We start from the raw sequence: 22,647 nt of genomic DNA, 5'->3' as shown, positions 1-22,647 counted from the left end.
GTCTGGTTGGATCCAGGGCACCACTAACATGAGTATCACAGCTTGGGTATCTAAGTGATGGTAGGTGTGCTCCACTTCAGAAATCCACCTCAGAAATCCATCTCCCAAGGGTCACATTGAAAAGACTCCCAGCAGCCAATACTGACAATAATAAGTCGCCCCAAAGCATGCATGCACGCACCATGTGTGTGTGTGTGTGTGTGTGTGTGTGTGTGTGCGTGTTTCAGTTGGTTAATGAACAAACACACTGTGTGTGTCATCATCATGGGTCAGTGGTCAGTCTTAAATCAACTCAGAGGTCTATAAATAGTATTCTGTAGAACCTGCTAGGTCAGTCACCCCATTTCACCCAGAGTCCCCCATCTGCAGTGTGGAGACGCTACGGCCTATTCGTAGTCAAGTTTTCGGTGAAGAGGTGACCACCGTTTCTATGGTTAGTCAAAAAACAGAGAGATGTGTTTCACCAAAAACCGGACTATGAATAGGCCTTTAGACTTGTTACTCCAGTTTTAGCATCACTACATTCCTCCATTTTCACCCGCCTTTGGGATTGATTTTTAAATTATTTTAGTCCATGGTTTGAATCCATTGTGGTGCATCTTTGCCGATTGTCTGTACGAGCACATGAATTGGCCGATGTTCGAGGGAGGGAAGCCGGGAGGGGATGGTGATATTTTTCACTACACATACTGTAACGGACCCACAGGGCTGTTTCCATGATTCATTTGTGTTTTCTTTGAGCTTTTATTTTGACGTGTTTCCTGCCCCAAGTCAGTTCTCCAGGGCTTTCATTGTAAGGGTTTCCTGCCCACAGGGCCAAATCAGTTTAATTGAAATGATCAAGTTCACCTGTGCCTGTGAGGCCAACGCCCAGGATGGGGCTGCAGATAGCAGCACTTGATCATAAATGCCACCTGTCAACCTCAGTGGTAAGAGAATTGAGGAACGGATACTGCCATGAGAAGGAATGGCAACACATGGAGAAGTTTGTCAAGGAAGGAACTAAGGACGGATGGCCAAGAGCCCTGGAACAAACTGCACATGCCACTTTATTAGCGCCTAGCTGGAAGGGGAACAAGGTTAATACTTTTATTTGTCATATCTTGTATTTTCACTGCTTATGAATTTGATGGGCTTATTGTTGTGGGGTTTGTCATGGTTGATACAAAGGGGTTTTGAGTTAGGTTTCACAGTAAAAGGTAAACCGTGATTAACTTTAATTATTGGTTCATGTGAACATTTATGCTTTGGTTTAGGTCTACTGTATATGCATATGTCTCAACCTGTGCTGTGTTTGTTTATGGATTTATTGATTTACTTATGTTATGTATATTTATCCTTTCTCAGTTTCTACGGTGAATTTTGAAATAAAGTATCAGTCAAAATCATCAGTCAGTCTTCAACCTTATTGGCCAGCTGGGTCCGCTACACATACTCCTACGGACTGTCAGCAGGGAGTGATGGGGTGGGAGGAGTGGGCCAGAGGCTCTAGTCTACGTCCTCCCGGTTGGGGCTCCTCCTCGCTGGCAGGTGAGTCAGTATACAACAGCAGTGACAACAAACAGAAATGTGTGTGGGGAGGAACTAATTGGCTAAACTGGGCGTAAATGGGGTACAAATAAACAAAGAAGATAACATTGGAGAAAGAATTGAAGACTTTGGTCAGTTTAAGCAAATACTTTTAATGACTTGAACTACATCTACAGTGCAGCTTCAAACTATTTATAAGATCACACTATAAACACATTCCAAACAAAGTTATCAATACAAGAAGATTGATTTAAACAGAGACGGGCTTGTTGCATATAGCAACCCAGTGGTTCTCAAAGTGGGTTCTGTTGACATGGAAGGCAGCCGTAATTGACAATAAAAGTGCTTACGTTCGGTTAACTTACATTCAATTAGACAGTGGAACACATGCTATGTTTGTCAATCAGAGATTTGTCTCTCACAAGTTACCCATACAGGCGTGCCAATGCAAACAAACACTTTAAACAATGCAATTCACATCATGGTGGAAAACCTCCGCCGTTTTCAAGGCAGTCGAGCGATAATCATCGAGGCGTTGGTAGTGAAATACTTTTGTACTTTAACTAAATAACGTAGTATTATTTTTATATTGTAGAATTCATACTTTCAGTACTTCTTCCACCTCCTGGTTCACTGGTTCGCAAACCTTTTAGCTCGAAACCCAAAAGAGACATTTTACCACATTTCACCACTTCTTAATATCCCTTTAATTTTTATTATTAATTTATGAAATCATTATGAGAGATGTTTGAAGTTGTTTTTAATTAATTATTTTTACTTCTTGAATGTGTTTAACAGAGTAATAATAGGATAATCATTAAAAACGAAATGCAGAAAACAAAAAATAAATGGATATTTACTCGTGACCCATAACAATGGGTCCGCAACCGGTATCAGAATTCTTTGATGTCTGTGCAGGTGCCGCAATGGCAGCCTGTGTGGTTGTAGATGAAGTCATTCTCTGGCATATCTGGAACCATAATCTGAAAGACACCAGCAGGAGACTTCAGAACAGAGTCCTCTGCACAAGAACACATACAGTATACTGTACAGTCCTTTAAAACTCCATGTAATTGTAGCCCCCAGCCAAGACCCAGCCCGCAACCGCCCTGCCCATCGGGCTCAGCCCTATTGGCACGACAGGTTGCGCGTTGGTCTGGCGAGTGGAAAGCCCGGGTTCAATCCCCGCTTCTGCGCAATGCTATACATAATGGCTGAATTCACCACTGTGCTGCAGCCTTTAATGATGACATTGTAAAGTATTGCAATCCAATTCAAGTGAGATTTGTGTTTAGTTATTGCATACCGGTATTTAGTATACAATCCCGCCAGAATTCTTCGGACAAAACACCTGTGCGGCTTGCCGCATGACCCTAAGCCTAAAGAATTACTCTAGCCCAGGTGCCTCAATTCCTATAAATACAGCAGTAAAGCTGTTGGGTTCCCCAGCAAAATGACTTAATATAGCATGAAAATGATCACTTTAGCCCCTTTAAAATCCACGTCTATCTGACAATAGCCCATGTACAATTATATGTAGGCCTATTTACTATCTGGCCACACAGACCCCCATCTGAAATTATTTTGTGCCAGGGGCAAGAGAAGAGTTACGTTAAATTATTCTACATAAACATTTATGTTTTCCAAAATGTTAAAAAAGAAGAAAAAGCAGATATACGTGCTCACAGCATTGTGAGCTTGTACATTAGATTGGCTATTTTTGAATATCCAAAGTGGTTGTGATCTATTTTGTTGGGGTCTGACTCCCGAACCCACTCAAGGGCCCTTAATTGGGGGTCCCCGGACCCTATACTTTGAGAAGAAATTGATTTTTACTGTACCTGCGTCTCATTTTCTGGAATGCAGCACGTTGCCTCTAAAGTGAAGTTCTTTCCGCCACTCATCTTCTTGTCCATGGGTGTGGGGTATTCTCTGGAGAAGCAGCATCCGTGACACTGGTAAACCTCAATATCAACAAACCCCGGATACGTTCTGTTCACCTGGAGTTCACATCCACAGGGCTCTGCATGCGGGAAATCAAAATCACAATCTGGATGGGGAATCATTCTTTTGCAGTGTACAGTCAGTACATTCTTCAGATAATCTCCACAGAGGGAGTCCCCATCACAATCAAATGTATTTGTCACATCACAGGCATCACAAGCATTCAAATCCCAACATTGCAATAGTAGCATATCTACAATGATGCCTTTGTGTGACGCTGCAGTATCAAGTAGGGCGTTAATTTACAAAAAAGAAAGAAATAAGAAGAAATAATAATAAGAAGAAATAAAGAGATAAAGAGGTTATTTCTGCCCGACGGCAACGGTAGGCCTTTTGTAGTATTCCACGAGAAGAGAGGATGTAAACAACTAGGTGTGATAAATATATGATTGATAAACAATTAAGAACTCTTACTGTTGGTTTGGGCGTACACTATGTACAGAATGAAGGGCAACACCAGGAGAGGCAGAGTTGATTTCACTGATGTCATCATGATCACTGCATTTAGAGAGGGACAATTAAATTACCTTAATACCACAGAGGGACAATTAAACTACTACATCACCACACAGAGGGACAATTAAACTACCACATTACCACATACAGAGGGACAATTAAATTACCGTAATACCACAGAGGGACAATTAAACTACCGTATTACCACATACAGCGGGACAATTAAACTACTGTAATACCACATACAGAGGGACAATTAAACTACCGTATTACCACATACAGCGGGACAATTAAACTACTGTAATACCACATACAGATTTAGAGGGGACAATTACATTACGTTAATATCACATACATAGAGAATTAAATTATCTTAATACAACATAGCGCATATACAGAGAGACCATCAAATTACCGTAACACCACAAAGAGAGATAGAGATGAAAGCATGTGAAATATGGTCAATGTCTGGAAAAAAGACATAACATACTAACAAATTGGACGAAGACAATGGCAAAAGGTTACCCCTTCCTTGTGTCTGCACTGCGCCGAAGGTCTTGAAGCCAGTGAAGCCTGCCTCAACCTGTGAGCTTTTATACCGGCATGCATCGGTCTACATCTACTCTGCTGGAAATAAGATTTAAAACAATCCAACCTTATCAGTGATCTCATTGGCCGCCTCCTCCTAATACCATGAATTGGGGAAAACAAGCCCAGATAACAGTGACAGTAGGCCACTGTATACTCAAGTACAATGTTGAGGTACTTCAATGTATGTTACTTGAATATGTCCGTTTTCCAATAGCCTACACATTTCTACTCCAATACATCTCATGGGCAAATATTGCACTTTTTTACTCCACAATATATTATATATTATTACAAAACATACATTAACCACTGAAGCCTTTTATATTTTTGACTAGGTTTAAAACAAATCTAGGAAAATGTGAATAGGCTATAGGCCTACTTTGTCTTGTGCCTTTTTATAGTTATTAGTTCATTTAATTTTACCAATTGGATCTTCAATGGCCAACTTTAGGATTATGAGTGTCATAATACTTCTAATCCCCAAACCCCTTTTACTGTCAGTGAACGCGTGTCTCGTCCTTCACACATATTGAGTTACAGTATTCTTAAGTCAAGGCTTTATCACCAGAGCAACCAATACGTAGGTTCCAGTGCCAGTAAATACATTACGGTAAGAGGGAATTCATATTCCTCCATGATGTTTAAACTGTTGGGAGGTGGGCAGATGCACTTACTCATAATGAGTAAAGATTTATCCACCCAAAAACACAATCAGGAGATTGGATAATTCACAACAGTACAGAATATTCTAAAGCAACACATTGTGAGATTGTAAATTCGCTATTTGGTTTATACATTTTTAATCTAACATAGATCACTCCAGTTCTTAAAGCTTTACGCTGGCTCCCTGAGTAGACTATTAATTCTAGTTCTTCCAAGAAATCTACAGATCATACAAACACACAATGTAGAATTTATTGCTTCTACATAAAATGTACATTGTCATCTTGTTCAAGTCAGTCATCAGGAAGTACTGTGTATCGAAATAGTACACACACACACACACACACACACACACACACACACACACACACACACACACACACACACACACACAGTATTACAGTACTTGTGAGGACATCAATATTTTATTCTACTGTATAGTACTGGGGACATTTGGCCCTCAAGTACAGTAATACAAGTATGCATGTTGGCCTCTGTGTGTGAGAGATCTCAGGATGTGCTGATGGACACAGCAGGGATGAAGTACTGCAGAGACACATCTTCATGTAGGAGGATGAGGTGGAGAATCCCCTTATGGACGACATCTGAGGAGGACAGGATGTTAGAAGGTTAGAATAATAATAATAATAATCAACTTTTCCAAGTGCTCAAAGCGCTTTACAATGGTTCATTCATTCATACATTCACACACCAATGGTGGCAAGCTCACACCGACCAACTCATTGGAGGCAATGTAGGGTTCAGTGTCTTGCCCAAGGACACTTCGACATGTGGACAGGAGGAGCCGGGATTCGAACTGCCGACCCATGGATCATTGGACGACCTGCACATGTTTAATCGGTAGTGATTATAGTACGAGCGATCGAGACATTCCTCTCTTTTTTCTGTACGGCAGGCCAATGGTGGCAATGCATGAGGTCAGATTTGATACGGTCCTTCCTAAAATCTTCCATTGTTACGCGGACAACATGCGTAACAATTTATATGTCCCCATGAAGCCTGGTCACACTGACGTCACCTGTATTGAGGCCTGCCTCAATGACCTCAAGAAATGGCTGAAAACTTTTAAAAAATTAATCTAAATCTGAAATATTCACCCCCTCCTGCCCAGACACACAAACAGCCGGAAATCTCACTTCGGTCTAGGTATCCTCTCCAGAAGTTTGACAAAAAAGGCCCGTAACCTTGGTGTCATGTTTGACCCTGAGCTATCTTTTGATATCCAGGTGACCAACTGAACATGGTAGTTAAGTCATCCATGCGTTTATCTCCCCAGATTTGACTATAATGCACTTTATTCAGGTATCAGTATACGAAACATCCAAAGACTGCAACTGATAAAGAACGCAGCCGCCAGGCTCCTGACTCGAGAAGTGAGCACATTACACCAGTCCTTCCCTGGTTACCCGTGAGGTTTAGGATTTTATTGCTTGTTTTTAAAGCCCTAAATGGTCAGACCTCTGCTTATATCTGTGATATTTTAACAACCTATAAGCCAGGCCGCGGCCTCAGATCATCGAGCAAAGCCTTATTGAAGGTTCCAAAGTCTCTTTTGCTGTACGGGCCCCTCGGCTGTGGAACTCACTGTCTGGGGACCTCAGGCAGGCGAACTCAGTGTCCTCTTTTGAATCTCTTCTAAAACCTCACCTCTATTGCACTTTTTTTTAAAGGTGCTATATAAATGAAGTTATTATTATTATTATAAAATTGTTGCTGTTTGGCAGAAACCTTACTTCTCCATATTGCAACTTTTTATGTTTTTTCATAAATTAATTCCCTCCTTACTCCGTCATCCAAGAGTGTTAGCAGATCTACAAGCTCACAACATAATGCATTTTGAGCTTTATTGTCCCATTTTAATTTTAAAACACTTGCAACGCTGCCAGCAAAAGCATATTGATATCACATAGTTGGAATGGAATACGATGCATTTGTATCTAACTTTTGTAATGGTCCAGTATACCTCTGCAGTATTATTGTTTTTTGATGCATCTTGTCTTTTCTTTTGCCTTGTTTCTACTGTATACTACAGTACTTTTTCTTTTTCCTATACTTACATATAAGCTGTAACCTTAACTACAGACATGAAGAGTTTCAACAAACCCCTTGCATGGGCAGTGGTGACTAAAGAAGGCCATGAGACTGACACTGTTGAGAGAAACTGCACCTTTCCTTAATAATGAATAAATCACTGTAAGTAGTCTGCAGGACAGGTAGAGGGACATCAGCATAATATGATGTGATTCAGTGTAAACTACTGCCATCTATTGGTTAGAACAGGCACACAAGAACAGTACATTAATACTATGTGTGTATGTGTGTTGCGAAGAAACTGTCCATATTTTAATTAAAATAAATATATACATTCAAAACACAGTAACTTTCAAGTTTCAATCTACAAAGATGATACTCCCATCTGCCGTTGGTATCGTTTTCAGAGCATCCGTTGCACGGACTGTACAGCGGAGGCATTGGAAAATAGTGCGAGTCAACGGTGTGGGTGGAGAGGCTGGTGTTCAGTGGACCAAAATGCAAACAAGCCTTTTGTTTGTGTGTGTGCGTGTGTGTGTTTTCACTTTTACTTACTGCACATGGCTTTGGTGGGGTTGACCTGCTGGCCCACCAGGAACTGTTGGAGTTTCCTGATGTCCACCCTGGTCCACACCATCTCCTCTGGGTCCCTTCTCTGACACTGAGAGCCTGCTTCACCTACAAAACCATAGATATTAAAATAAATAAATGCCTCACTGGCCACTGCAGTTCATTGGAGTGATGTGTCTCCAGCGTGAGGAGGAAGTCAAGCGTGCGGAACTAAATTACTTATTTTAAAAAATCAATCCCTATTTCATGACACCATTGTACAACAAAGTATAAAAAAATAAGTGCATGCAGTGTATTTACCCCAGGAAGGGTTCCCAAGGTCTTTGAAGTGAGTGGTGACAGAAACCAAGTCTGTTTCTATCTTCAAGTTCATCTCCCCGTTCATGTTGACCTCAATGACCTGATACGCACGCACACACAAAATTAAATCCATGACATAAGCTCATTTTACATAATGCTGAATACTACTATATTCCTAATGTCCAGTTTATGCTCCGCTGTATGACACTATCACGCACCGAAAATAGACAATATCTACAAGCTACAATTCCGTGTCATATACATGACGTGATAGTGCCAGTGTAATAGAAGCATGGAGAGCTGGGCTCTTGCTCTTGAATTTCTATGTTACAGTGAACAGTAAGTATACGTTTTGAGGACAGCTGGTTTGAGAATCACAATACCCGACTCCCACATAGACAGGAAGTTATCCCATACTAACAGGTAGTTTATACTAACAAGTCATTCCCTACCAGGAAGTTGGAGAGGTTCTTCATTCTGTCTACAACATTCTTCATGGTCTTCAGTGGAGGCAGATAAATACTGACCTGCAAGAAAAAGCAGGATACCCCAATTATTTATTATAATATCAAATATATGTAGTATGTATGGCCTATAAAGTGTGTAATACAGACAGAGTTCCTCACTCTTCTAGCAGCAGATATAAAAATACATAAAATGTGTAGGTATTACTATTCAGTCAGAAACACAAGGTGATAGACAGTGCCCGTGTAATGTTAGCATTACACTGTGTTTCGCAAAGACTGAAAGGTTGCAGACACCTTCATAAAATGTTACGTTTTGTGATTGGTTGGGAAGACGCACACGACCACATCCTCTTCCCTGATTACGATATGTGGCAACGCCGTCATGTCGTTGAGTCACAGACGGTATGAATGCTCAAAACTCGGAACATTGAGAGACATGTCGACACTTAGCGGAGGTTGGCACTGCAGCACGTAATTGACATGAACACTACATCCATTCCATACAGGGTGCTTATAAAGTAGATCATCTTATAAAAACTCTATTGCACTACATATGTGTGCTTATATAAATTAGAATGTCTTACATCAAAGTCGGGCATGCAGGGCTCTTTGAAGTCATTCCACAGTCGTCTGGGGATGACGTCCACTGGGATGTCATGAGTGACCACCCGACTGATGCTGGACATGGTGGGCTGCAGGACACATCACACCAATCACTCACTAAACATCACACCAATCATGCCTAGTTGCTTACTTTGGTCTCACACGTAGGGTTTGAATTTCGGGCACGACATGCAAGTTGTGGGTTTTAGCCACGAGTGCAACAATTCATTGAATTAATCATTTTAATTGATTATTAAAAATCAATAAAAATCAATACTCCAGTGTTTCATACTATGCCTTTAAATGAACAGTATTCTCTCACCAGCTCGGCAGCGATGGTGAGACAGGGACAGTGCTTCTTGGTCAGTTTGATCTTGACTGACTTGGCGCTTTGAGCCGTCTTCAGAGCCCGGGACAGGTTCTCTGGCGCCAGCTCCAGGCAAATCTCATTGGCCTCCGGAGAGACACCCTCCAACTGGTACTCATCAAAGAAGTTGGCCTGGGGGAGACAGGGAGAGACAGAGAGGAGAAGAGAGGGAGGGAGGGGGAAGAGTTTAATTTGCTATTTGTGCGAATAGTTTTAAAACCAAGTGAATGCAAAACACAAAACAAGTATACCCTTTTCGTCATTGTGTACAGTTTACCTGCAACAGTTCACACCACATGCCGACCCCTCCACTGTCCACTTTACCGGACAGGATGAAGAACAGGTTGTCAGGAGTCATCCTCAGCACACACGACTTGGTCAGCTTGGCGATTGTGTTGACGACACCTGCCAATTACAAATGAGAAAGAAGCACTTTAACTCATAGATTTTAGCGTTATATGCGTGTACTGTATACTGTATATCTGCCCCTGGCACAAAAGATTTTCAGATGGGGATCCGCGGCCAAATATATATATTAATTTGGGTGTCCGTGCCTGGCACGAAAAGGTTCGAGAATTACTGGTTTAGAAGGCATTTGTAGAATCGGCCTCAGGTCTTAACCCATTCTGACCTGAGATCAGATTCATACGAGGTTTCCACTGGACACACACACTGGTCTGATCAACCCATTCTGACCTGAGATCAGATTAAAAAAATGTCAGTCGTTCTTCGATTTTTCAAAAATAGCAGACCTACAAGCTCGTAGCGCGCCACTCGGTGGCGCGCTATGAGCTTGTAGATCTGCTATTTATCAATAGCTAAAGCATTAACATGATGCTAGCACCAAAATGGGTTCCCGTTCAGAATGGGTTAATGGGCTAAAGACCAACTACAACTACTGTTAGACAGTATAGTTGTTTATGATTATTGGTGACAATTTCTATGTATTTGATGCATTTCTATGTATCATGTATTACTATGTATTGTTCTTGCTTATGTAAATCGCTCTGTCTGCTAAATGCCTAAATTGTAAGTCAAAATGGGTATTAAATACATGTCACTGAGAAAGTCAGTCGTGTTTGTTGCATTATACAGCTTAGAGTTAACCATGGTAATGATTTAATTACACAATTTGTAGTAAAACAGCATAATGTCCATCTGTGAATGTGTAGGATTAACATAGACCTAGAATGCCTGTGATCATTTAATTATACTTCGTAAATTTTCAGGTGGTTATTATGCGAAATTATTGGCAGGTGGTGTGATTAATTACCCAGCACCTATCGCAAAGCACCTGCCAATTGTGTGACCGCAAACTTTTGTGTTTCCCTGGTCAATTGGTGATGACGTCTGCGGTAAACAACAGGAAGGTTCAACTATCACTCCGGCCCCCCCCCCCCCTCGCCCGGAGAGAAAGGCGTCCGTGTGCATCTCTTGAAAAAGTGGAGATAATTCACTAAATACGCGTTTTGTGCCAGAACTTTCACATGGATATAAAACTAGAGGACCATTTTTCACACCACGTCTTTGGAATTATTTAATGGGTGAGTACAAACGGAGCATTTATCACATTTATGCCGCATTCGTTAGAGTTCTACCACAAAATACGAGGGTGTACTATGGCTCTGTATGTGAAATACTGTACATACTGTATGTAACAACAAGAGCCGTTCTAGGGCTAGGATTAACAGAGAACTGTCTTTTATGAGATTCAAGACTCATTCTTCAGACTCTCTCTAGTCTACATGGTCAACACATTGATTGATTGATTTATTAACAGTTTGCAGAATTACAGTACAGTACAACTCAATACAAAAACTGTTTAACAGTGAGTGGACGACACCATAAAGCATTACACTTGTTTACAATAGGGCCCACATCTATATTAACTGCCAATAATCTTATTTTATCTTAATAACTTTAAGATAAGAATACATGTTTAATTAAACATATGTAAGCCCTTCGCCAGTGTTCACATCAGAAATCACAATAAACATCGTAATAAGTAATAACTCACGCGTGAAGTGACCCAAACATCCCACGTCGATCATTTTGGCTCTGAACTTCATTTTGAATTGTGGTTAATCCGTTTTAATCATAATTAAAATATAAATGTGATTCTAAGCATTTAATAGTATTCTTTCAGAAGTTATCGGCGGGTTTAATTTTGAAGCCACACCAATTCCGTTCCGTTCCTACTTAACATCCGGCAGAAACAACGACCACAAGAGCTGTAGAACATTGGTTCCTCCTCCTCACGGTGGCTCCGCTTCTGTGACGTAGCCAAAAAATAATAAAAGTCCACGAATAATAATAATAAAAAATAAATAATAATAATAAATAAATGTAATTAAAGAAATAAACCTTCTGCTTTTCGCAGATAAGTAAGCCTGGGCTGGGACCGAGGCTAGCCTCCACCAGTAATACACACAAGCAAATTAGATTGAAAGGAAATTATGCAATATCGATTACACTCACTAGAGGGAGGTATTTGACTATTTGTCAATTGTGTGAAACCTGAACTAGGCAGTAGGCACTAGTCACCCACCAGCTTATCAGGCCAGTCATAGAACTGGCATTTGACTGCCAGTCAAATGCTCATAGAACATTTCATGGTAGGGGTTCAATGCCTTGCTCAAGGGCACTTCAGTGGTGGTAATTTTAACGTGCCGGTCCGGGGATACGAACTAGCGACCTTCCGATATCAAGACCGCTCCGCAAACCGTTCGGCCACCGCTGCTCTACCCCCTGAGCCACTGTGGCCCCCAGAGTTTAGACTTGAGATTAGAGAAAAGAGGACCCATTTATCAGCTTACATTTTATAGTGTTCCAGTTCCAAATGTATCTGCTCATTTCTGTTTCATCACTTTCAATTTCACCTGTTTATCCTGCATCAGCTCTCTCTCTTGATTGTATGAAATTGATATTGTGAATTAAAAATGTAGTATTTTCTGTTTATTAAAGAACTGGACAGACAGGGAAACCAACGCTTTATAGCAGCACATACTTTCAGTACAGTATATAGAGCTATAGAGTTAAGCTAACACTTAACATTTTTAACCTTGTGGAACAGAAGAAAAACAAATCAAAACAAGCCTAAGTAACAAAAACATGACAGCCAGTCTGCGTTGTTGTCAAGTAGCATTTTCCCTTTTTTATATGCTCGTAGGATAGTACATTTAATTATTGACATTACATCCCACAATAAACTCAAAACAGCTCTGTGGAAATATGATTTTGCTTTGAATCATTTTCATTATGAAGCCATTATGTGCCATCTGCTGTGCTGCACAATATAGGCTACTGGAAATGAATTGTCATTGCAATAGACAAGTGCAATATACATAAATCACAAGACTTACATATCACAAGAGAGATTATTTAACTTTTATTCATTCATATTCATTTCTACAATCCAGGTATAAAGGATGTTATTTTAGAAGAAATTTTTTTGGCGGAGCAGTGAGAAAACGTATTTCTAAGATAGATATATAGCAGGTTTTTCAGTGCGCATACTGTAGTAAGTAAGCTATCCATTGTCTGGGTTTCTGTTAAAATAATTCAATATGCTACTTATCACAAGTAAACATCACAATATTCAACAGTTATCTCATATCACGTTTTCCTAATATCGTGAAACCCTAGTGTTGTCACCTTGAGCTGATCCCACTTCAAAATGACTGTAGCTGTACCAATGCATTAGATTAATATATCGTTGTTGTTGTTGGGTGGAAGCCTTCTATGTCCCAAAACCGTTCCTTTTTTAGAATATATTTAAAATAGTGAAAATAACTGCTCTACAAGCTCATTAGATCTGCTATTTTCCCTACTTTTGTGCGACACTCTTGTGATGGATTATGGCATTACCTTATTGGCTTGAATATAAGAGGTTTTTTTCCAATGGAAATATCCTAAAAAAAACAGAGTCGTATTATAATCAGGGACTAGACTATTGTTTTTCCACAAATGAGTCTTGAAAAATGGGGATCATCTTATAATCAGAGTCGTTTTATAAGTTATATAATCTAAATCTGTGAAGTAACTTGTAACTGAACAGTTTGCCGGCCACTGCTACAGAGCTGACAATGAGGTTATATCTTCCCTTCTTCTTTGGAATCCTGCCTCAAACCAGACCAGAGGTAGAAAAGAAAACTGTCGTTCCCTGATGTCATCGCTAGGGACACATGCATCAGTAAGCAGGAACTGGGGATGTCAATGAAGAACCGGGAAGTCTGGCATGGCATTGTGAAATCCATGATCTCTGAAGATCATGGAACTGAAGTTTTCAAATAATTGTAGTGGAGTAACAAGTAAAATGTTTGAGTTCTCGAGTAATTCATTTACATTAGTTACTGTCACAAATAAAATCTCATTTGACTCAGTGATTGAATGTCTGTATTCAGTACAAAATAAACTATTACAGTCAGATACAAAGATACGATACATAGCAAGAAATTGTACATTCATTGCATTTCTACAAATGCATCCATCAGTATTTTTCAAAATACAAATTCAGTGTAGCGATGCAAAACAAATTATTACCATATAAAGCATATTCAAATATAAATCTCAGTATGTAAATGAAACGAGAACAACAAAGCAACATTACTTCATTAGTGAAATACGAAATGATTGGTTGGTTAAACATTAGTGTATTGTAGACATTTGCATTTGCATGGTGCATGGTGAATTTCCACGATATGGTAACGATTCAACTCGACTCGATTGACGCTTTAACCTTTGCCGTTATGAAATATGCAAGACCATTATTCAAGATTCTTCTGAACATGTGCGACACATTGTGAGCTTCTAGATAGGCTATTACGCGATTGGTGTGCAATATGCTTCCACAGAGTACATGCTGGCTTCTATCCAAAGACTGAAATCAGTCATGGCGACCGACTGAGAACTTTAATCCATGAAAATGTTTGTAGCCCTGGATCTCCTAACGTGTACGGATCTCTCTGCAGCTAAAACGGCTTCAGAAGCCAGAAAGAAATCACATGAACTGGTTATACCAGAGTGGTGATTGAGGCTCAAACCATTAGAAATACGTTTGAGGGACATAGACAATATGATATTAAATATTAAAAACAGTTTTAAAATGCATCTCTGCTTGAACCTCCAACTGCTCTAGTGGAGCTGCTCAGTGGCTGCGGTTGTACTGGTCATTTTCTGTGTGTGTCTGTCTGTCTGTGTACTGTATGTATACAGTATGTGTGCTGCTAACTGTATCATTATCTGCAGTGGAAAAGGAAATACCTGATGTCAAAAGTGAGTCGAGTTGAGTCGATTGTACCATGCAGTGGAAATGCAGCTAGCTACAGTATAGAATATAGATGGAGCTGCAGCAGAACTAGCAATATGATGCTGTCGGGCGGAAACTTTGTTTCTGCAAAACAGTTATTTTTCAGGGAATGTAAAAAGAAAGAACCTGTGTTCCAATAGAGCACCGAAGTCTGACGTCACTTTCAGTAGAGGGCGCCAATACACAGGTTCATGTATTTTTTTATTTGCCGTGAAATCTCCATAGGACGGTTAATTTTAATTCGCTTAATATAAGAACTGTGTTTGAAAAATAAACCAGTTTGGAATGAATGGAATGAATGAAAGCACTTTTTTTTGTACATTTGTAATTGTACATTTGTACATTTCCACCTTCAGTCGATGCTTCATATCCATATGAGTGAAAAGGCCGGGGTGATCGGTTTATTTTTCAAACACAGTTCTTACATGAGGCGATCTAAAATCCCCCTATGGAGATTACAATGCAAATAAAAAATACACAAACCTGTGGATTGATGCCCTCTACTGACAGTGACGTCAGGACTTCGGTGCTCTATGGCAATGGATCTCAATTTTGGGCATATCATTATGTGAGAAAAGATCCTTCGACACTCTAGATTCTAGAAGCAATGGTTCTTAAACTGGGGTCCGCGTCCTTGATGGGGGTCGGGTTCCAAAATGATGGACCCTTATGGCTCTGTAACCCTTGAGTTTGAAAAAGGAACAGAATGGACCGCATTTTTATGGACCCCCATTTGTAGGTGGTCCTTGAAATCAAAAAGGTTTAAGAACCATTGCTTCTACCAAATAAGGCCAGTGGGCGTGGACAGAAGTACCCCTCCGCAGTCCTTTTGGTCTGTGCGGCTGTCAGTCTTTGATTTTACTTGACATATTGGCAGTGGTAGGCGCCCGCTGATGACATCATAGTGAAGCATCGGGCGTTGATGATGTCAGTGGTCGGCCACATCCATGCTGTACAGGCGGTACAACAGGGTGACGATGGCCGCCGACAGGCCTGGGATCAGCCAGCTAGACCACCAACTAGACGAAAAGGGAGAGAGAGAGAATTCACTAATAACCAACTAGAGAGACAACATCTTAGCTGTACTAACCAACTAACTTACAGACAGACAGACAGATGGGGTGTGTGTGTGTGTGTGTGTGTGTGTGTCATCTCTGCTGCCCTATATGGCGGAGCTGCCACAGCTTGTGCCCATGGAGTGCTGAGTGACATGTGTGTTGTATCATGAGGACATATCCATGAGTTTGTGAATGTAACCTTTATTGCACCCACCTAAAATAGAGTGTGTGTGTGTGTGTGTGTGTGTGTACTGTACACGTACCTGTCTTTGTCATCAATAGATGTCACGTGTATATCCTAGAAGGAAGACAGTACAGATGTCACACACTGACAATTTTACCACTATAGTACACTAAAACACAAGCTATAGTACATCATGTTCAAATAAACATGAGAAATCTGAGCTAGTCTTGCATCTTTTATTTTGGAGTGCCGCTTTTTCCATTTAGTTTGTTGGTTTATGAGTGAAGTTATATTCAAAGCTTAACCAAGGGCAGTTTCCAGAGAAATGGTTTCAATGGATCAGATGAGGAATTTGAACCTGTGAACACTGTACAGTAACAGTACCATTCTGATGTACTTTTATTTACTTCAATTGTGTGTCAATTGTCCAATATTATATAGACTTCTACTGCACTACAACTCAGGGGCAAATATTGTATTTATTGTTCTACTTAAATTATTTAATGCAATTATAAAGTTACTAGACACTAAATATGTAGATTTAGATTAATATTACAAAATAAAATATACATTAACAAATTGAACTGTGGTCTATTTTAAATTTATCTTTGTCTATAGCTTGTAGAACGGCTATATTTTTAGGAGGATTGACACATTTTGAAAAAACTTAACTCTATTAGTATACAAGTATATTTCTGCAGATAAATTTGTACTTTAACTCAAGTAAATGAATACAATACACAGCCTAAAACAGTTATTTCTACACTGTTGTATTACTACTTATGTACATAAGTAAAACAATTTGTAAAAGTCCACCACTGCATATGAACCTTGTTGGAAAACATCCAGTGTGCGTGTGCTGTCTATCATCACAGCACCGCATCATCACACCATAAAGAGTTGAACTCAGGTCAACTACTTACCGGTGGTTTGGTGGCCTTTGCTCTGTCATCCTAGCGAGAGAGAGAGAGAGAGAGAGAGAGTTAGGAGGATAGAAGGATTGTGACATAAACAAGATGCGTTGCTGTTGTGAATTATCTTGTTTGTGACAAACAACAGACGTGTATCCTGCTCAGACAACCTGTGCATGCACTGTACTGATGGCACCACAGGCACAGTATGTGTCATACATTAAACAAAGACAAAACGGAACGGAACGGAAGTGATAGTTTATTGGAGCCAAGGAAGAATGATTCAAAGTCAGTGCTCCGCTTCAATCCCTATTAATGTTCAAAACCACAAGCTAAGCCAGAAACAGAAACGGGGCGGTGGTGGCTTAGGGGTAGAGTGCCTGGATGGGAACCGCAAGGTTGCCAGTTCGAACCCGGGCTCCCCCAGAGTTACTGTCGAAGTGTCCTTGAGCAAGGCACTGAACCCCTAATTGCTCCCGATGTGCTAGTTGGTGCCTTGCATGGTTTCCGCTGCCATCGGTGTATGAATGGGTGAATGTAATGCACAATCTATGTAAAGCGCCTTGGATAAAGGCGCTATATAAATGCACCATTTACCATTTACCAACCTTGGTGTAACCTAGTGTAGTATCTCATGACTCTGAACAATCAATACAACAGCAACATTAACAATCAATCAATCAACCAACCAACCAACAAACGCAATTATATTTATACCTGAGGCCTGATTAAAAAAATATGCCCATTTTCAACCTTATCTTCACAATGGCAATTTTAAGATGGCACCATTTCTACTCACTCTGTGAACACTACAGTTCAGAAACCTGCATCGTCTGTAGGCAGGTTTGGGAATTTTGAATTTCAATTAGCCAGGAATCCCCTTTGTCACTGGTGGTGGGCAGGTTTCTGAACTGTCAAATGCATTTGGCCGTGGACCCCCATCTGAAAATATTTTGTACCCGTACATGATTTGTGTTGTTAAAATATTTCCACAACATCCGTCAGTTTTCAAATTCAGATGACACACACTTACAGGGTGCAGTTCTCCTATGACCATTCCGGCAGCCATTTCCCTGGCGTCAGTGGAATGTCCCACGTCCTCAAAGCTCTCTGTGGCATCACCTCCTGCATGCTCCCTCAGCACCTCCTCTCCTCCTGGGTGCTGAGAGAGAGAGAGAGAGAGACACAGACACACAGAGAGAGAGAGAGCACATTCATTTTTACAAGCATAAAAATGTGGAATATGAAGGTTTTTGCCCGACAGCTACGAAAGCTAGCAGTAATTTATATTGTGTAGTGATCAGTGACAGTTCTGAGCCAGTGCACAATACATTGTGCAAAGAGATGATTGTCCAAACTAAATAACGTCATGTTAGAGTCATAGTTTGAAGACAGACAGGTCTTTGTTCAGAGCTATAATAGCTTGAGGGACAAAAACAAACTCTTTATGAGTCCATCAGTGGTGGATTTGTGACAGCGCATCTTGAGGCAATTATGATACAAATCTTTGAAAAGCAAAACTTAGAAGATAACGAGTTACGACTTCTCATAATTGTAACATTTTCCCCGAAGTTACAGGCTGTGAGAGGAAGCCACAGTTTATCTGTGAGAATTGAGTAGATTATAAACACATCTGAGTAGAGTTTGGAGGATGCATTACATTGAGTCAGCTAGGGAGGTCAGGTTGAAAGTGTGTGTGTGTGTGTGTGTGTGTGTGTGTGTGTGTCTTTTACAAATATTGAACCAATGAAAACTATTAACAAGAGCTTGTGACTAAATAATAATAATATTCAAAATAATCTGAAGCAGTCCCAATGAAGACTCAACAACTGAAGTTAAACTGTAAACTGACTGAGCTAACAGAGAGAGAGGGCTGTATTTTGCGTGTCTAAAGTACCAGCTCTTATTCCCTAACTTGAGTAAACTAAAGACCATTCATTCAAATTGCATTTGCGATCTGCTTGTATTAAACAACGTCAAAGTCACCAACATGTAGCTGTGTAGGGAAAGCTTGAATTATCCGCTTTCAAACTGCAAAGCGTTTGTTTCATTAAAATCCACCGTAGACATGTTATGATCTACTACTACTTTCTGTCAAGACATTATGTACAGGGGATTACTTTTCTAAGGTGGTCTTTATACGAGAACAGTGTTCATAGGAAATGGCAAAATAAAGTTTAGTTTTCTGGGGTCCCTTTAGACGAGAACGGCGTTTTGGGGAGGTGAAAACGCAACAAAGTGAAACCACTTTCCAGAGAAATCTGGAATCTGGAAATCTTTGAGAACGTTGTTTCCTCGAGTCTCAATCTAAACAGGCAAAACGGCGAATCCGCAAAACGTATGACATCATGGCTCACGTTGGCTCACAACGCATATGTTTATTACATTGATGCAGAACCATACATGATATCCTACAATGAACAAGCCTCCCTACAAAGCGCCGCTCATCAGCAATGGTGAATGTAAAACCATGATGTAAATAAAATGCCTTGATAGGCGGCAGCAGCGTTTATGTAGCCTAATGTATTATAAAATATATAACCATCCCGTGGCGCATCCCTGCATGCTCTGGGCTGCCTGTCAGCCTGTGTGTCACTCGATGCGTTATAGAAAGCAGGCAGCAAGCGATGGCCACAACCCCCTTGTGGTCTGGAAGCATCATTCAAAACCCCAATAGGGTTGCGTGAAGGGGGAGCTACCTGGTTCTTCTTCTCGTACGTGGGTGACTGGTCTATTTGGCAGCGTGTTTCCAATTTGCACATAATGCCGGAAGCAGCAGCACGACTCAAGATACAGGATAAGATACATATGTGAAATTGCAAATTTAGTGCAGATACCTGCTATTAAAGTCAAAGCAAAATATAGAGCTTTATTACTTTTAAATATTATTATGTTTTCAACTAAAATGTACACCCCTGTAATTGATTTATTGGTTGGAAAAACAAAAACAAAAAACCCTGCCAAGCTGTGTGGAATTTGATCTAATCCTTCCGCAAGGTTCAAGGTACAGATGTTTATTATGACATGCACGCTTGCACGTGTGTGTGCGTACACACACGTGCATACACACACGTGCAAGGCGGACTTACCATTGGGCTAGGGTGGGCTGCAGCCCGGGGGCTCCGATTGGGGAGGGGGGGCTCCAAAAAAAAAACTAAAATGATTTGAAATTGTAAAGTATTGCAATCCAATTCAAGTGAGATTTATGTTTAGTTATTGTATATTTAGTATTATGGTTAAAACATTGAGAGCTCTGCTGTCAGAGTGACGCTGTGTTGTGGGGTAGCTAAGGAAACCCCTGCCAATGTCTATACGACTTCTCTGTGTCTCTCTCTCATAGAGCACATTGTGAAATATTTTACTGTAAAACTGCATTAGTGGCCCAGGCGGTGGCGTAACCGTCTGGGCACCCGACTGGTAATCCAGTCGCAGTGTGCCGCGGGTTCGACTCCCGAGCCCGACACGGCCTTTACGGCATGTCATCCACCCATCTCTCTCCCGTTTCCTGTCAGCCTACTGTCTGTCCCTTCAAAAACCAATAAAAAGGCGTAAGCCGCAAAAAGATATCTTTAAAAAAATTGCATTAGTGCACTGTGGCTGCATTCATTCAGCAACTAGTCTGTCTGCCCTCTTTCTTTTGGGGGGGCTGGGTACCCCAAAATTAAAACAAAATACGCATTATTTTTCCCGGTCCTGGGGGGGCCCTATAATTTTGTCTAGCCCGGGGGCCCTTGGGAGGGTAAATCCGGCCGCACGCACGCACACACACACACACACACACACACACACACACACACACACACACACACACACACACACACACACACACACACACACACACACACACACACACACACACACACACACACACACACACACACACACACACACACACACACACACACCTTTCACCATATGCTTTGGAAAATAGTGGGACATACAGAGTACAGTAGCCTATACATGATTTGAACAATGAACATGCACGGCATCATCAGACCTAAATGTAGCCTATACCTTTATGTCCAAAATGACTGAATATACACAGGTTTATATCAATTGTAGAAATTATTATAAACCATAAATGTCATAAAATATATAAATAAACTACAAATAAGGGGTTACCAAATAAAGAGAAGACCCCTGCCCTGGCCATATGACCCTCACCCTGGCTGGCTGTGATGTCACGTACCTCCTCCAGGAACTTGGTGACGTCATGGACCTTGTTGTGGATGATCATCCAGGTGGATTTGAAGGTGTTCTGCTCCTCGATCTCTGACAACCTGTAGTACTTAACCCCTCCACCATCACCACCGCTGTCTGACAGCTCCTCTGTGTCAGCCATAGCTCGCTCTATCGCACTCTCTCTCTCTCTCCCCCACTCTCTCTCTCGGGCTTTCACTGACTCGATCACTTTTGATTTCTCTCCAGTCCTCTCCTCTCTCTCTTCCGCTCTGTCACTCTGTGTGTGTGTGTGTCTCTCTCTCTCTCTCTCATTCGTCCTCTTTTTGTGTCTGTCTCTGTCTTCTCTCTGTGTTACTCTCTAATATGTATTTTCCCAATCGCTATCTATTTGTCTTCATGTCTCTCACATAGTTGTTTGTCTGGTAAACACAGACGTCAGAGTCGAGAGTCAGACTGAGTGTTTGCTCCGGTTTCCTGTGACACGGAAAACTTAACGCCCGCCCCTATTGTCCTTCGCAGCCTCCTCATTGGCAGCCTCGGTCCCAGCCTTAAAACTCATCGGCCAAGAAAACATTGCCTCATTGGTCCTTCTTCCGTCACGCTCTGATTATTCCTCAGCGGACTCTCATTGGCTAGCGGGGCGGGTTCACATGATATATCACATAATGGGAGAGGGGGTTAAATTCACACACAAAGGTTCAATCAAGTTCACTTAGTTCAGCACGCCTTTCAACTTCAAGGAAATCAAACGTTCTCACGTACGCGCGCACGCGCGAACACACACACACACACACACACACACACACACACACACACACACACACAACACAAAGCACACTCTGTCTCTCTTTTGTACAGTCTCTACTCTACAGCAAACAAACAAATGTTATCTAAATAAAAGCAGTTGAAATAACACAGGCATCCATGTCACTTTTTATATTCTTAAATACATCCAGGCAATTTATATGCAAATGTGTGATATATATTACATATTACATATATACTACAGGATGTTACTGTGCTGTATAGCAGTTTATATCTTCTGTAGATTTTAATTTATTTCTTATATTATAATAATTATTTAATAATAACTTTTGTCTTTGAACCTTCAATTTTTTGGAAAGTAATACTAGTTAATATATTCATAATTGTATTTATATATCATTATTTATATAATTTATATTGACCTTTTTTGTCTTTGTGACAACTTTTGTTGGCCTGACAACCAACTAGCCAATCACACAGCGCGATCCGCGATGCGTCCTTCTGGGCGATGGGACGAACTGCTTAGCAGAGGCGGGAAGTGTCTAAACAGCAGCAGGTTGCTGCTAGAATAACATCGACACATTTACAGGTTTTATGTTTAAACGACTAACATTATATTTTCAGCAGTGCAGTGTT

At 40.8% G+C, this 22,647-nt stretch overlaps 3 protein-coding genes across 3 annotated transcripts; all 3 read right to left on the bottom strand.

Annotated features, from left to right (window-relative positions):
- Positions 1–2,423: 2,423 nt before the first annotated feature.
- cga (glycoprotein hormones, alpha polypeptide) lies at positions 2,424–4,024 on the bottom strand (the record flags this gene model as incomplete). Its single annotated transcript, XM_080793294.1, has 3 exons — positions 2,424–2,513; positions 3,372–3,553; positions 3,949–4,024. The coding sequence occupies 3 exons, from the start codon at positions 4,022–4,024 to the stop codon at positions 2,424–2,426; spliced, it is 348 nt and encodes a 115-aa protein (XP_080649420.1).
- Positions 4,025–5,555: 1,531 nt separating this feature from the next.
- hus1 (HUS1 checkpoint clamp component) lies at positions 5,556–11,777 on the bottom strand. The gene is made up of 8 exons (XM_080794216.1): positions 11,621–11,777; positions 9,881–10,008; positions 9,559–9,735; positions 9,218–9,325; positions 8,619–8,693; positions 8,167–8,266; positions 7,852–7,974; positions 5,556–5,849 (listed from the first exon to the last, which is right to left on the bottom strand). Exons 1-8 carry the CDS (start codon positions 11,670–11,672, stop codon positions 5,755–5,757), a joined length of 858 nt encoding a protein of 285 aa, XP_080650342.1. The 5' UTR covers positions 11,673–11,777; the 3' UTR covers positions 5,556–5,754.
- Positions 11,778–13,323: 1,546 nt separating this feature from the next.
- cyb5a (cytochrome b5 type A (microsomal)) lies at positions 13,324–21,683 on the bottom strand. The gene is made up of 5 exons (XM_080794018.1): positions 21,254–21,683; positions 18,098–18,226; positions 17,077–17,106; positions 16,233–16,267; positions 13,324–15,930 (listed from the first exon to the last, which is right to left on the bottom strand). Exons 1-5 carry the CDS (start codon positions 21,404–21,406, stop codon positions 15,840–15,842), a joined length of 438 nt encoding a protein of 145 aa, XP_080650144.1. The 5' UTR covers positions 21,407–21,683; the 3' UTR covers positions 13,324–15,839.
- Between the last annotated feature and the right edge of the window lie 964 nt (positions 21,684–22,647).

This window comes from Protomyctophum bolini (assembly GCF_963924005.1).
Source record: "Protomyctophum bolini genome assembly, chromosome: 21".
Taxonomy (NCBI): Eukaryota; Metazoa; Chordata; class Actinopteri; order Myctophiformes; family Myctophidae; genus Protomyctophum; species Protomyctophum bolini.
Note: the sequence above shows the minus strand (reverse complement) of the source record. Positions and strands in the feature narration are given on the sequence as shown.